The 12,200-nt window shown below is 39.6% G+C and overlaps 1 protein-coding gene across 3 annotated transcripts; it reads left to right on the top strand.

Annotated features, from left to right (window-relative positions):
• Positions 1 to 2,184: 2,184 nt before the first annotated feature.
• Positions 2,185 to 10,830, top strand: LOC5515797 (RNA-binding protein 45). Of its 3 annotated transcripts, XM_032385520.2 has the most exons (3): positions 2,185 to 2,521; positions 7,586 to 8,779; positions 10,696 to 10,830. In XM_032385520.2, exons 1-2 carry the CDS (start codon positions 2,231 to 2,233, stop codon positions 8,756 to 8,758), a joined length of 1,464 nt encoding a protein of 487 aa, XP_032241411.2. In that variant the 5' UTR covers positions 2,185 to 2,230; the 3' UTR covers positions 8,759 to 8,779; positions 10,696 to 10,830. The 3 variants fall into 3 exon arrangements, with proteins under 3 accessions (XP_032241411.2, XP_032241410.2, XP_032241412.1); XM_032385519.2 differs by lacking the exon at positions 10,696 to 10,830 and having other exon boundaries at positions 2,186 to 2,521; positions 7,586 to 9,532; XM_032385521.2 differs by lacking the exons at positions 2,185 to 2,521; positions 10,696 to 10,830 and adding an exon at positions 4,343 to 5,335 and having other exon boundaries at positions 7,586 to 9,532.
• The last annotated feature ends 1,370 nt before the right edge of the window (positions 10,831 to 12,200 follow it).

The raw sequence follows: 12,200 nt of genomic DNA, 5'->3' as shown, positions 1-12,200 counted from the left end.
CCTTTACTCTGTAATTTTCCGATGTCTCCACCACTCTCTAAACATGAATTTATTTTCGGTATTAATGTGATTGTTGTTGTTTCTTTTGTTGTCTTCTCCGTCACATGACTTTAGTATGTCCTTATTATGCAGTTTTTGGCGTCATGATTTTCACTTGACGCCTTCCAGCTCACTGAACTAGTTGTCCTTAGATCGATGATTTTCGCCAATTATATTGTATATTAACCGCCTATACTGTTATTACTATTATTACTCAATAAACTAAACCAGCTGGATGGCTATCCTCCTACATGTTGTCTCTCTTATTTTATAATAAAGACAATAAATATTTTGGGTATTCCTTGGTGTTACGGAGAGCTTTGTTTTTGGTGCTCAAGGCCTTTGCCTTTGTATTTCATTGTCTCGTTCTAAGGTCTTTGTTTTTGGCTTTTGTTCCATTGTGTTTTTGGTGCTGGTGTTCCGTAACATCAAGAAACTACCAATATTTTCTATTCGGCTGAACGCAGTGAAAAAGAATAGAATTACCAGCCTTACCTCTGTGGGTATAACTCTAGCTTCTTTGTAGTCGAAACACACACCCAAGAAGACTTTGTGGTACCAGTTTCACAGAAGCATTACGAAGAACTAAGACACTCGAAGCTCCGCCACCCTTGATATTATTTTAATGATGGACAAATCGCGAGCTTTTCTTAGTCTTTCTTCCATGTTTATTTGTCCTGTCTATTGTACACAAAAGAAGTCATACGCGCGTGTATTACGATTAAAGCACAATATTTGGAGCTCAAAGACCTGATGTGTCTAGATAGACCTCGATTGCTGTGCGTAGCGTTGACAGGGCTAAGAACCTGGTTATTGTCGCTCCCTATTAATGCACGGTTGTCTTTGCAGCCTTTGCATTGCACAGTTAGCAGCTGTAGCCAGGATTTTTAGCGGGGGGGGGGGGGTTGTTTACCTTTTTAGCGTTTTCTCTTAGGTAGCTCGCTTTTGTACTCAATTTTCCTTCATTAGAGCGGGCCTTCCAGTCAAGTAGGGGGGGGGGGGAGGGGGTTCTTCGGAGCCCCCTGGCTACGGGCCTGGTTGTTAAATTGCGGTGCTGGGACCGAAATAGTCTAGTCGTGGAGCTTTTAGTTGTCATAGGATATTTCAGCGCGTGCTTGGGTGTGTGGTCTGCCTTTCATCTAGGTCCTGAAGTGGCCAAGTCCGAGTTGTATAATTCGGAAACCTAGTTTTTCTTCAAAGCTTTCTAATTTTCTGTTAAGGCCGGGCCATTTTTATTTGGGACATGTTAAGGCTGAATATGTTCTTAAAACGGTGTTCTTAAATATATAAAATATGATACCAAATTACTGCTTATTAGGCCAAGTAAAAAAAAGACATGTTTATCGTCCCCGCCCGCATCCTTTTTTCGGGGCCGCATCAATATTTTATGTTATTTTTATTTAGCTATTTCTGCTGCTTTTTTTTATTTTTTGATCCTCAGAAGTTCAAATGTCGTGCGTTAGCGGTGCCTGGACACTGAAATAAAGGCAGGCGTTCCCGTTTCAAGGCTTTTCTTACAATTTTTTTTCACCCGTTCGCAACATCGCGGAAATTTCCTTTGTGAATCGTACAAATCTTTGATAACCCAAGGAGAAAAAATTAATAAAAGATAATAAATAAAAAGGGCCGCATGCTTCCTATTTTGATCTTATCAGGACGATTAACATGTTTTTATTTTTACTTGGCCTTAGGAAGAGAATTATACAAATGATCAATAGCAATAATATTTGGTTGTTATTATGAGCACAGTTTGATTCTGCATTTTAGAACGCATTAGGACTAGAAAAGCAATACTTTCTTGCTATTTGAGCCTCGGCATATTCTTAGCATGTTCTTAAAATTTGGTGAAATCTCAGGCTGGACGTTCTTATAAAAAAAAGAGTGTGTTAGACTTCTGGGACAGACTCTTGTGGTTTTTCTCACAATGTTGCGGAGCTCTCCAGTCCAGCTCTCCAAAATGTATTAATTCTATTTCTTTACAATAGTAACAGATAAGGGATTGAATTTGTTCATGCATTGTGATTTCTTACTACCAGAAAGAGACCTCTCTTGCTACCAGATAATACATTAAACTCTTGCGAATCTGTTTGGAAGAGAACTCCCTGCTTGGCATGGGCTCCCTGTGGCTCCCTTACTCCCAGAAGTCCATGGGGTCATAGTCCGTCTTGCAGTCTTGCAGTTGCCGGCAAAGATGGCTTCGAGTCAAATGATGGATACCAGCTCAAATTCCGGCCGAATAGACGTGGATAATCCACCTTTTTCTAGAGTCTTTATCGTTTGTAGTAAGCGACATAATGCAGAGGATATAAGATCAGCTTTCGAACAGTACGGGACCATTGAAGACGTGTGGGTTGTAAAAGACAAAGCCACTAAGGAAAATCGCGGAGTTTGCTATGTAAAGTTTGTAAAGGCATCGTCAGCAGCTCTCGCTTGCGAAGAAATGGACGGACGAAACATTGGAGATGATCCCAAGCCTATTAAGGTATTGACTGGAAGAGAAAGATCTTTTTCACGTATTACATATTGTGGTTTAGAGTAGTTAAAATTTGTAAAGGAACGCGTGTTAATTTACGCGTCTCTGAGTACCATGTGCCTTGTGGCGAAATTCGTTAAAAAAAACTTGTTACAACAGATTAAAGGAGTCGTGCGTCGGTGTCCGTAGTTATAGAATGCTTGCTTTCTGTATTTTTATTTTTTCGTGAACTTGTCGAATATGGAAGTCTCGATGGCTAATGATATAGCGGTGTCTAGATATTCGCCGTCAACACCAAAGATTTAGAGAGTTGAATTATTCATGTTCTACCAGCTGATCACTTCTAATACCTCGGCGTAAATTATGACCAAGAAAAACTGAATATATTCTTAAATTGGTGATGATCTACTGCATAAGTCGGCTTTGTTTTGACTTTGGATTATCAGACAAGAGGGAAAATTTGTTTAGGAAATGTTACAAGGAAGTCCAATCTAAAAACACAATGTAATCTTTTTATCAACTGTTTTAAACACCAAGGACCTGCGAGCAGAAATATTATCTGAAATAAAGTATCCACCGTAGAACTGTTACAATTTAATTCTGTTGATACCTTTATTGCATTTTCTTAATCCTTCAATTTTGATGCTATAGTTAAGATTTGCTTTAAAGTTATATTTTCTATAAAGTGTCGCTGTGACATGTGAACAAATACAGCCATATTATTTGTTTTCCTTTTCTTTAAAAACTGCTTAAAGGTTTATCCAATCGAATGAAGATTGATAAGCATTGTCACATTTTTTTTGTTTCACACTACTGTAACTACTTAGTAAATAGTAAGTCTCCTAAATCATCAGATAGAGCAAGTTATAAAGCAAGTTGGCACTCAAGGATAGAAAGAATTCTCATACTGCTACACTAATTATCAAGCTACCATTCCTTAATTTTGATATGCCCCCCATAAAGCCAAGCAAAACTCCCAAATTACTGAATTCCAAAGCAGCTGTTTTACAATGCAAAGATATTTACAGCTTGGAGCCATCAAATGAAGAATACCATTTTGAGTGGTGCTACATTCATCCCTTGTTTATATTTATTTATGAATGTGCTATTTTGTCTTGAACAAGTTGTACCTTCACTAGCAGGCTTTGAGTCTTTCTATATATATTTTTTTTCAGGCAACATATTGTTTCTTTCTGTTTTCTGTAGTTGCACATGTGTTCAAGGCTCCCCATTTTGTGTAAATATTTTAAAGAGAACTTAAAAACATTTTAATGTTAATTTTTTTTGCTGATTCCAAGTAAGATAATCCTGAAACAATTAGTGCAAGCTTCACTTTGTAAGGTAAACCCTTAATAATACTGAACTACAGTATTTCAGCTGTACTTTTAGCTAATAGTGAGATTCAAATAACCATGTTGCTGCCACTTAAGTTTTCAAAAAAATGATAACTGTTTAAAAAAAATGTGAAATGGAGAAATATCAAATTGATTGTAAGCATAATTTTGGTTCTCACACAAATAATGCAAAATTAACAATTAGTTCAAATATATTTTGTTTCTCTGAATGCAGTAGACTGAAAATTTGAGGCCCCTTCAGTAATATTCTATTGGTGGTACATGCCTTTACATCAATGGAACACCAGTAACGGAGTGGTAGAGATAAAAAATCTTTTGTCCTTCCTATTTGATTTGAAATGCAAGGAAAAAATATATTTATAGCTAGTTGTAAGAAGCTCTTTCTTTATAATACAGTACCCTATGCTCTAAGTTTCTAATTGATCTATTATTTAAAATAAGAGAGCTTGTATATTTGTTTGAAGATGTTTGGGTATACAGTTTTTTCTTGCTTCTCTGCTAGTTTTAATTGCCTAGAGGTTATCTTAAATATCCAGTTGATTAGCACATAGAGATTGTCACTGATAAGATTAAGAAATAGAACAGTATCAAACAATTACTATTTAATTGTGTACATCTACTTGAGGACTTCTTACACAATTAATTCTTTTTCAATTTTCTCCATTCTTCCTTCTTGGGTTTACCTGATTCCTCTGTAACACTATACTTTCATTTAAGTGGAATACCAGTTGTTAGAGAAGTAGATATCCGATTTCTAAATTCAGTTTACAGGTGCACCCAGATAGGATCACTTCACATGGATTTTCTATGATCTATGCATTTCTGAATTATTAAATTGCTTCTGGGAAAAAAAATAATTAAAATAAGACAAAGTGCAAAAAAAATATGTGTGAGTTTCTTCACCACTAATTGACTGCAATAAAAGAAGCTCTAGTTTGTCAATTTTTATTTCTGTGGAGAGGTGTTTCTTAAGAGAACACCCAGCATTTAACAGCATACCAATGAACCACGGTTTTAGAAGACTCTTCAATGCTTTCAATTTTTTATTCTTTTCTCCTCTCTAAACAATAATAATTCTATCTTCAACAGTTTTATTGTGTCTTGTTGTCATGTTTTATGAGGTAGCTATTTCTACAAACATTTTACTCAAAGCACAGTTCTATATATTGAATGAAGCTCACACCACAGGTATGGGTAAATCGGTTATAAATACTGCATTCTTATTGGCTGGTAGTGTCAACATCATTTGTCAGTGACCACACAGGTGTTCTGTAATCACTATAGATACCCTGTAGACCTTGAAGCAAATCAGATCCGCAGTCCCTGTTAATCAGAGCACAGGTTGTTGGCACCCCAAGACCTCTAGTGAGACATGATGCTTACTCCTGAAAGTATTCAAAATTTAGTCACCTTTAGAGACATTGAGTTCTATAGGAGACAGCAGCTTGCCTTACACTTCCGTCTCAAGGTAAAATATAGACCATTACAACAGAGACTATACAGTTACATAAAGTACTGGGCTACTGAATGAAGAGGGGACTTTAATTTGTTCTAGATTCATGCGATACCTGATTGATAAAACATATTTTCGTTACTGAGATGTACAGTATTTTTTATGTCTAGTAGTAATACTGGTAGCTTAAACTAGAGTTTTTCAGATGGTTGACTTGTATAAGTTGTGATTTTCAAGTGTCACTATTTTTTTTATGTACAGGCTTGTGATGTAGTGTATGAACAGGTTTTGTCTTTCACTTAAAAGTCTTATTTCCCAGAGATTCCATATTGATGTAAGGATCTCACACAAGCTATTTCAAGGTGTATTTGACTGGTATGATATTGTGTAGTGTGTGGTAACACACAAAGAAAACTACTGTAACTTATGTCTGTCTCGGAGGTATAAGATATATTGTCCTTTAGGGGCATTTTACAAGCACATTTTATTATGGACTTTCTACAGTACAAATTGCTTTTTTTTACTTGAAAGACACACCTGATTTTATGAATTTATGGTCTAAAGTGCTACGGTGCTCAAATGCACTATTTGCATTGGTCAGTTCTGCTAAGTGAATTAGCAGATTATCCCAATAATGCTTTTTCTTTCTATTCGATCCATCACAGTTTATTTTCATTATGCAAATCCCTAGACCAACATTCTAATTACAACATGCCTGATAATCAAAAAGCTAGAGAAAATAAATAGGGTACAACTTTAATATTTTCTGAGAATAATAACAGGATCATTTTTGTATGGCTTTTGATTACTTTCTCAAAATTCCCAACTTGCTCAAACTATTTTTTATCATGTAGATTATGAACACAGTTTAGTAAATGCATTCTTATTTTGAATAAAAAAATCTTTCGTGCCCTGTGCTATGGAGTGCATAAGCCACAGTTTAGTAAATGCATTCTTATTTTGAATAAAAAAATCTTTCGTGCCCTGTGCTATGGAGTGCATAAGCCTTTCTTGCTGCTTCCTTGAATGCATTTTTGGTGAATGTTGATGTGACAACTACAAGAAAAATATTGTCTTACATATACACCATGAACAGTACACCACAAAACAAAGTTACAGTGACTAAAACAAGCTCATTGGCTTAACCAGCTATGAACTATCTACTTCAGGTTTAAAGAAGAATGCTAATACTGTCAAAAACAGATTTATTTATAATTTACATTATCTGTATGGATTTACTGTTTTGTGACAAAATACTTCAGCCCACTATGGTGAAAATGACCGAAACTAAAGAAAGCCCTAATTTTATACTCAGACCAAGCTGAATTCACCATAAACATGGGTTGGAGAATAGAATGTTGTGTTTTAGTCTCCAAAAGCAAGGTCTTGTTCAAATTTCCTTTTCCTCTCTGCTGTGGTTTTCTCAAAAAGCCTTACCTTGATTTACTGTATACAGTTAGAACTGCCTTGTAAGGTATGTAGCTAAGGATAAAATAAGGAAATGTGAAACCTAGTTAAACAGCTTGTAAAGACGATTCATTTTTTGGTATGAGTAGGGTGTTACGTCAACAAGGTTTTCATCTCAATCATTTTTCATTTAATTCCTTTATCACGGAGGCTGTTATTCGAAGGAACATCCTTTAACAACAATAACCCATTAGCAACTTCTTGGATGATATATATAATCTATGAACGCACCATTCAACTTGTTTGCATCAAGACAGAGTCAACTTGTTTGCATCAAGACAGAGCACAGGGCACAGACACAAGTACTCTACTTTTGACCGCTTTTCGCACAAAATCATTAAGGGATGCTCACATGACTCGCAGATAACATGAAGTGTATCAACGGAATCGTGCGGCTATACATATATGCCGAGTGTTCTAGGCTTTCCTGTGCTGTATATTCCTATACTTGTTCCACACTCACCCCATTCACGTTCTATGATTTTATGTATCATAGACTTCCGTAGATTTCCAAGATGATACTAGAAAAACAGACAACGCAGTATTTTTGCTTGTGTAATTCTACGAACTAAAGGATTACAGATTTTATGAGATTAGGTACCCACAAACAGCTTCATATAGCTTGTAGACTGTTTTTGGGGGCATGATATTGACTAATTCCATCCACTTCAGCGAGAGAGCCTTAATTGTGGACAGTTTTAAAATAACCGACAAGAATTACTATATTACTGTCAACCTAACATCATGACACACTTGTTCTGACTTCAAACTGTAACTGAATTTCTCTGTTCATTCCAGGCAATGATTGCCCAATCTAAACACTCTGGGGGGAAGTCAGACTTTCAAGACCAAACGACTATGACAAGACTGTTTGTCATCTGTCCTAAAGACTTTAATGACGAAGACCTACGCTCAAAGTTTGAGAGCTTTGGTGACATTGAGTATGTGCAGATTGTGCGTGATCACAAAACTCGAGAAAACAAAGGCTACGGTTACGTGAAATTCCACAAGTCTTCAACAGCGGCTATGGCACTTGAGAACTGTGATAAGTCCCTGAAGGCAGTGTGGGCAGAACCCAAGTCTCATAAGATTGCACGGGATGCAGCCGCTGTAGCGAGTGCCACGCCAGCCTTTGGCGTACCTCTCAACCCTTTTCTTGAGCCGGCCATGTTCCCAGCAGCCGCTATTCCACAGCCCACTGTCCAGCCGGCCATGCACCAGCAAGCTCTGGACTTCTTCTCAAACCAGACCCAAGTCAACCCGGCCGCCGCACAGGTAGCAGAGTCCATCGCCAACTCGCACACGCCCATGCGACTGTTCGTCATCATCTCTACAGCCGTCACGCAGGAGCAGGTAGTTCGCCTCTTTGACATCATCCCGGGCATGCAGGTATGCGATCTGAAGCGCAATTACAACACGGGAGAGTCCAAGGGGTTCGCATATGTCACCTATAACAGCGTTGGCTCTGCTATTTACGCCAAGGAAAAGCTCAATGGCTTTGAATACCCACCGGGCAATAAATTAGTGGTAAAGTTCGCCGAGGATCCGCCAAGCGGTCGACCGGGTGGCAATGACACGAGCATGCAGCACATGTATGACTCGAAGAGTTCTTTGCCAAGTATGGCGGGGTTCAGCATTGATGGTAGCCCTGTGTACACGACTGCCGCACTGCCCGCCCCGGCCCCCCTCGCCGATCAGAATGCGGACGTCGCGTCGCGTCTGTTCATCGTGTGTAATCCCGCGCCCCCGCCGGACCACGTGCTAAAGGACGTCTTCAGCAGGTTCGGCAACCTGATCGACGTGTGGATGATGAAGGAGAGGAACTTTGGCTACGCGAAGTTCGCGGCCAAGCAATCTGCCGATGCCGCAATACAGGGTTTGCACGGTCACGATGTCCTGGGCATGAAGCTCAAGGTGATGCTCGCCGATCCACCGCGGAACGAGTCATCAAGAAAACGCCCCCGCACGTAAACAACACCCGCGTCACCCAAGGTAATGTACATAAACGCGCTGGAAGTTTGCGCTACTACGTACATAGCGGACAACGGCACGAACTGCACAATGCGTAATAAAAGAACTCAAATGATCACACCTGGTCCCATGAACTGACAACACACATTGCGCCCCCTCTTGACATGACGGAGTGGAATGGACTACACGGAACAGCGGACGTGCTCTAACGCGAACTGCTTGTCACTTCCACTCCCACGATAACAACGCATTGGACGGAATGGATTTGGGAAAGGAACGGAACAGTACCACCCTAACGTTGGACTGAACGGAGTGAAGATGACGAACCGGCGAACATACCACAAACATTGGACATAACATGGAGAGGGGCGAGGGACATGTTCTTAACAATAAGTATTGGGATCTAAGTCATTAGACCTAGTACGCAGTGCCATTCTAGTTCTTTCATTAGAGACAAGAGCTTCTTTATTGCTCCCTACTGACAGGGAAGTGTGTGGGAAAAGTGGTGGAAAAGTGGTGGAAAAGCATGATTGTGTAGAGGGCGAAGGTAGACTCTCCGGCTAAATCCGGTACTTTCCAATTTGAGACATTTATAAGGTCGATTTCTTTAAAAGTGAGTTCATATTTGTTTTGTAGAAAGCAACTGCTATATAATTTTATTGAAATATGAATGGTCGAAATATTTTTCTTTCGGCAATCTCAAAATTTCAGAAATGTTTGATGTTAAAAAATGCAGCTATTATTCCGCTCGCAATAAAGTTCTTGTTATTAAAATGTGTGAAGGCGCAGTTTTTATCATCACATACGCTATCAAAGAAGGGGGTTAGATGGAAACCAGCTGTTACGTTTTTTTTTTTTTACCTTCCTTACACCCGCGCGCCCTGTTTGGTTTATTTGCTTATTACATGGAAATGGGAAAAATCATTAATTGCCCAAAAATCTGACAAAATGGACAAAGCGAAGCGAAGATTTTGTTTTTATTCATTCGATCATCGAAATGCTGTTGGAGAAAAATCCTCCTGATTCTGTTGTGTGGTCATTTGAAAACAACAAGCTCAATACCACCACCCCCTCCCCCCCTACCACCACTTCAGATAGACAAACTTGGGAACGTGAACACACAGGGAACTGTAGAAGGGTTCAGCGGTAAATCATTACTAAACATGTGCACGCAAGCCACACTACCCATGTGCCTTGCGAGCCGAGAGTGCGAGAGCGTAACAATCCCACAATGCAATCGTACTTGTGTTCACGGAGGGAATCTGGTCAAGTAGGGAATTTAGTCAGGATATTCCCCCGGTAATTTTAACCAAATTCGTCATGATTAGCACCTCCCCTATTTTAGGCTTCCGCTAAATTGTTGCTCTTATTAATGAAACGCGACGCATGATAAAGAAAATGACTATTTGGTAATATCTACGCCGGTGTAAAGTTAATGTATAAACTAACTTTTAAATGCCCCGGGTCTTCAATGTGAAGATTTCTCCATGCGCGCCCCCAGTATTGGCTAAGGGGGGTGCGCAGTTATGGCTAACATATAAAAAAAGCATAGTATTTAAAGATTCATTAATAAGAAATAACCCACTTTATGGCCGGATGGGGATCATTGTCGGGATTTTTTGAAAACAAAACATGGTTATATTTCAACCCTAAAAGATACTAAAGTGGGCGTGGTCTGGTAATATTTCAACCCTAAAAGATACTAAGGTGGGCGTGGTCTGGTTATATTTCAACCCTAAAAGATACTAAAGTGGGCGTGGTTAGGCATGAATTTACCCCCTAAAAGATACCTCAAACTAACGTAAATAATTTGTAATAAAAACGTTTATTTAAAACCGACTCTAATAGAAGATACTTTTTAACGCTCTTCCATGTGTACGCGCCTGTTTTCGATCGTATTATACAACCAATTATTATGAAAACGCTTGTGTTTCCAGGGGCAACGTCTAGACAGAGTGAGAAGCTTCCTTTCCGAGTGGTCATGTCTAGACAGAGTGGGAAGCTTGTTTTTTCCAGTGATCATGTCTAAACAGAGTGGGAAGCTTGTCTTTTCCAGAGGCCACGTCTTGAAAGTGAGTAAGCAATGTATCACGGGCAGGGTGAGCTAGCAATGCACCACGGGTAGGGTGAGTAAGCAATGCATCACTGGTAGGGTGAGCTGGCAATGCACCACGGGTAGGGTGAGTTAGCAATGCATCACGAGTGGGGTTAGTTGGCAATGCATCATTGGTAGGGTGAGTTAGCAATGCATCACTGGTAGGGTGAGCTGGCGATGCACCACGGGTAGGGTGAGTAAGCAATGCATCACGGGTAGGGTAAGCTGGCAATGCATCACGGGTGATCAAAGGTGTTTGCCTTTTTAAAAACAGCTATTTTTGGCTTTGTTCTAGCTCTTGGTGGCACTGGATCTCTTTGGTGACCCCTGATGAGTACACGAAAAAAATAAATAGCCAATTTCAAGGTTAATGCATCGCCCGAAGAACCCCGACGAGCTCCGTAGAGTCATCGCCCAAACAGCAAAAATCATTACGGTAGAGGCAGGATATGGCAGACAATTAAAAAAGTACCGTAGAGTTATCGCCCAAACAGCTAGTCAAAAATCATTACGGTACCGTTGAGTTATCGCCCAAACAGCTAGTCAAAAATCATTACGGTACCGTAGAGTTATCGCCCAAAAAGCTAGTCAATAATCATTACGGTACCGTAGAGTTATCGCCCAAACAGCTAGTCAAAAATCATTACGGTACCGTAGAGTTATCGCCCAAACAGCTAGTCAAAAATCATTACGGTACCGTAGAGTTATTGCCCAAACAGCTAGTCAAAAATCATTACGGTACCGTAGAGTTATCGCCCAAACAGCTAGTCAAAAATCATTACGGTACCGTAGAGTTATCGCCCAAACAGCTAGTCAAAAATCATTACAGTACCGTAGAGTTATCGCCCAAACAGCTAGTCAAAAATCATTACGGTACCGTTGAGTTATCGCCCAAACAGCTAGTCAAAAATCATTACGGTACCGTTGAGTTATCGCCCAAACAGCTAGTCAAAAATCATTACGGTACCGTAGAGTTATCGCCCAAACAGCTAGTCAAAAATCATTACGGTACCGTAGAGTTATCGCCCAAACAGCTAGTCAAAAATCATTACGGTACCGTTGAGTTATCGCCCAAACAGCTAGTCAAAAATCATTACGGTACCGTTGAGTTATCGCCCAAACAGCTAGTCAAAAATCATTACGGTACCGTTGAGTTATCGCCCAAACAGCTAGTTAAAAATCATTACGGTACCGTAGAGTTATCGCCCAAACAGCTAGTCAAAAATCATTACGGTACCGTAGAGTTATCGCCCAAACAGCTAGTCAAAAATCATTACGGTACCGTAGAGTTATCGCCCAAACAGCTAGTCAAAAATCATTACGGTACCGTAGAGTTATCGCCCAAAC

The sequence above is a fragment of the Nematostella vectensis genome, chromosome 2 (genome assembly GCF_932526225.1).
Source record: "Nematostella vectensis chromosome 2, jaNemVect1.1, whole genome shotgun sequence".
Lineage (NCBI taxonomy): Eukaryota > Metazoa > Cnidaria > Anthozoa > Actiniaria > Edwardsiidae > Nematostella > Nematostella vectensis.
This window is presented reverse-complemented; position numbering and strand designations above follow the sequence as displayed.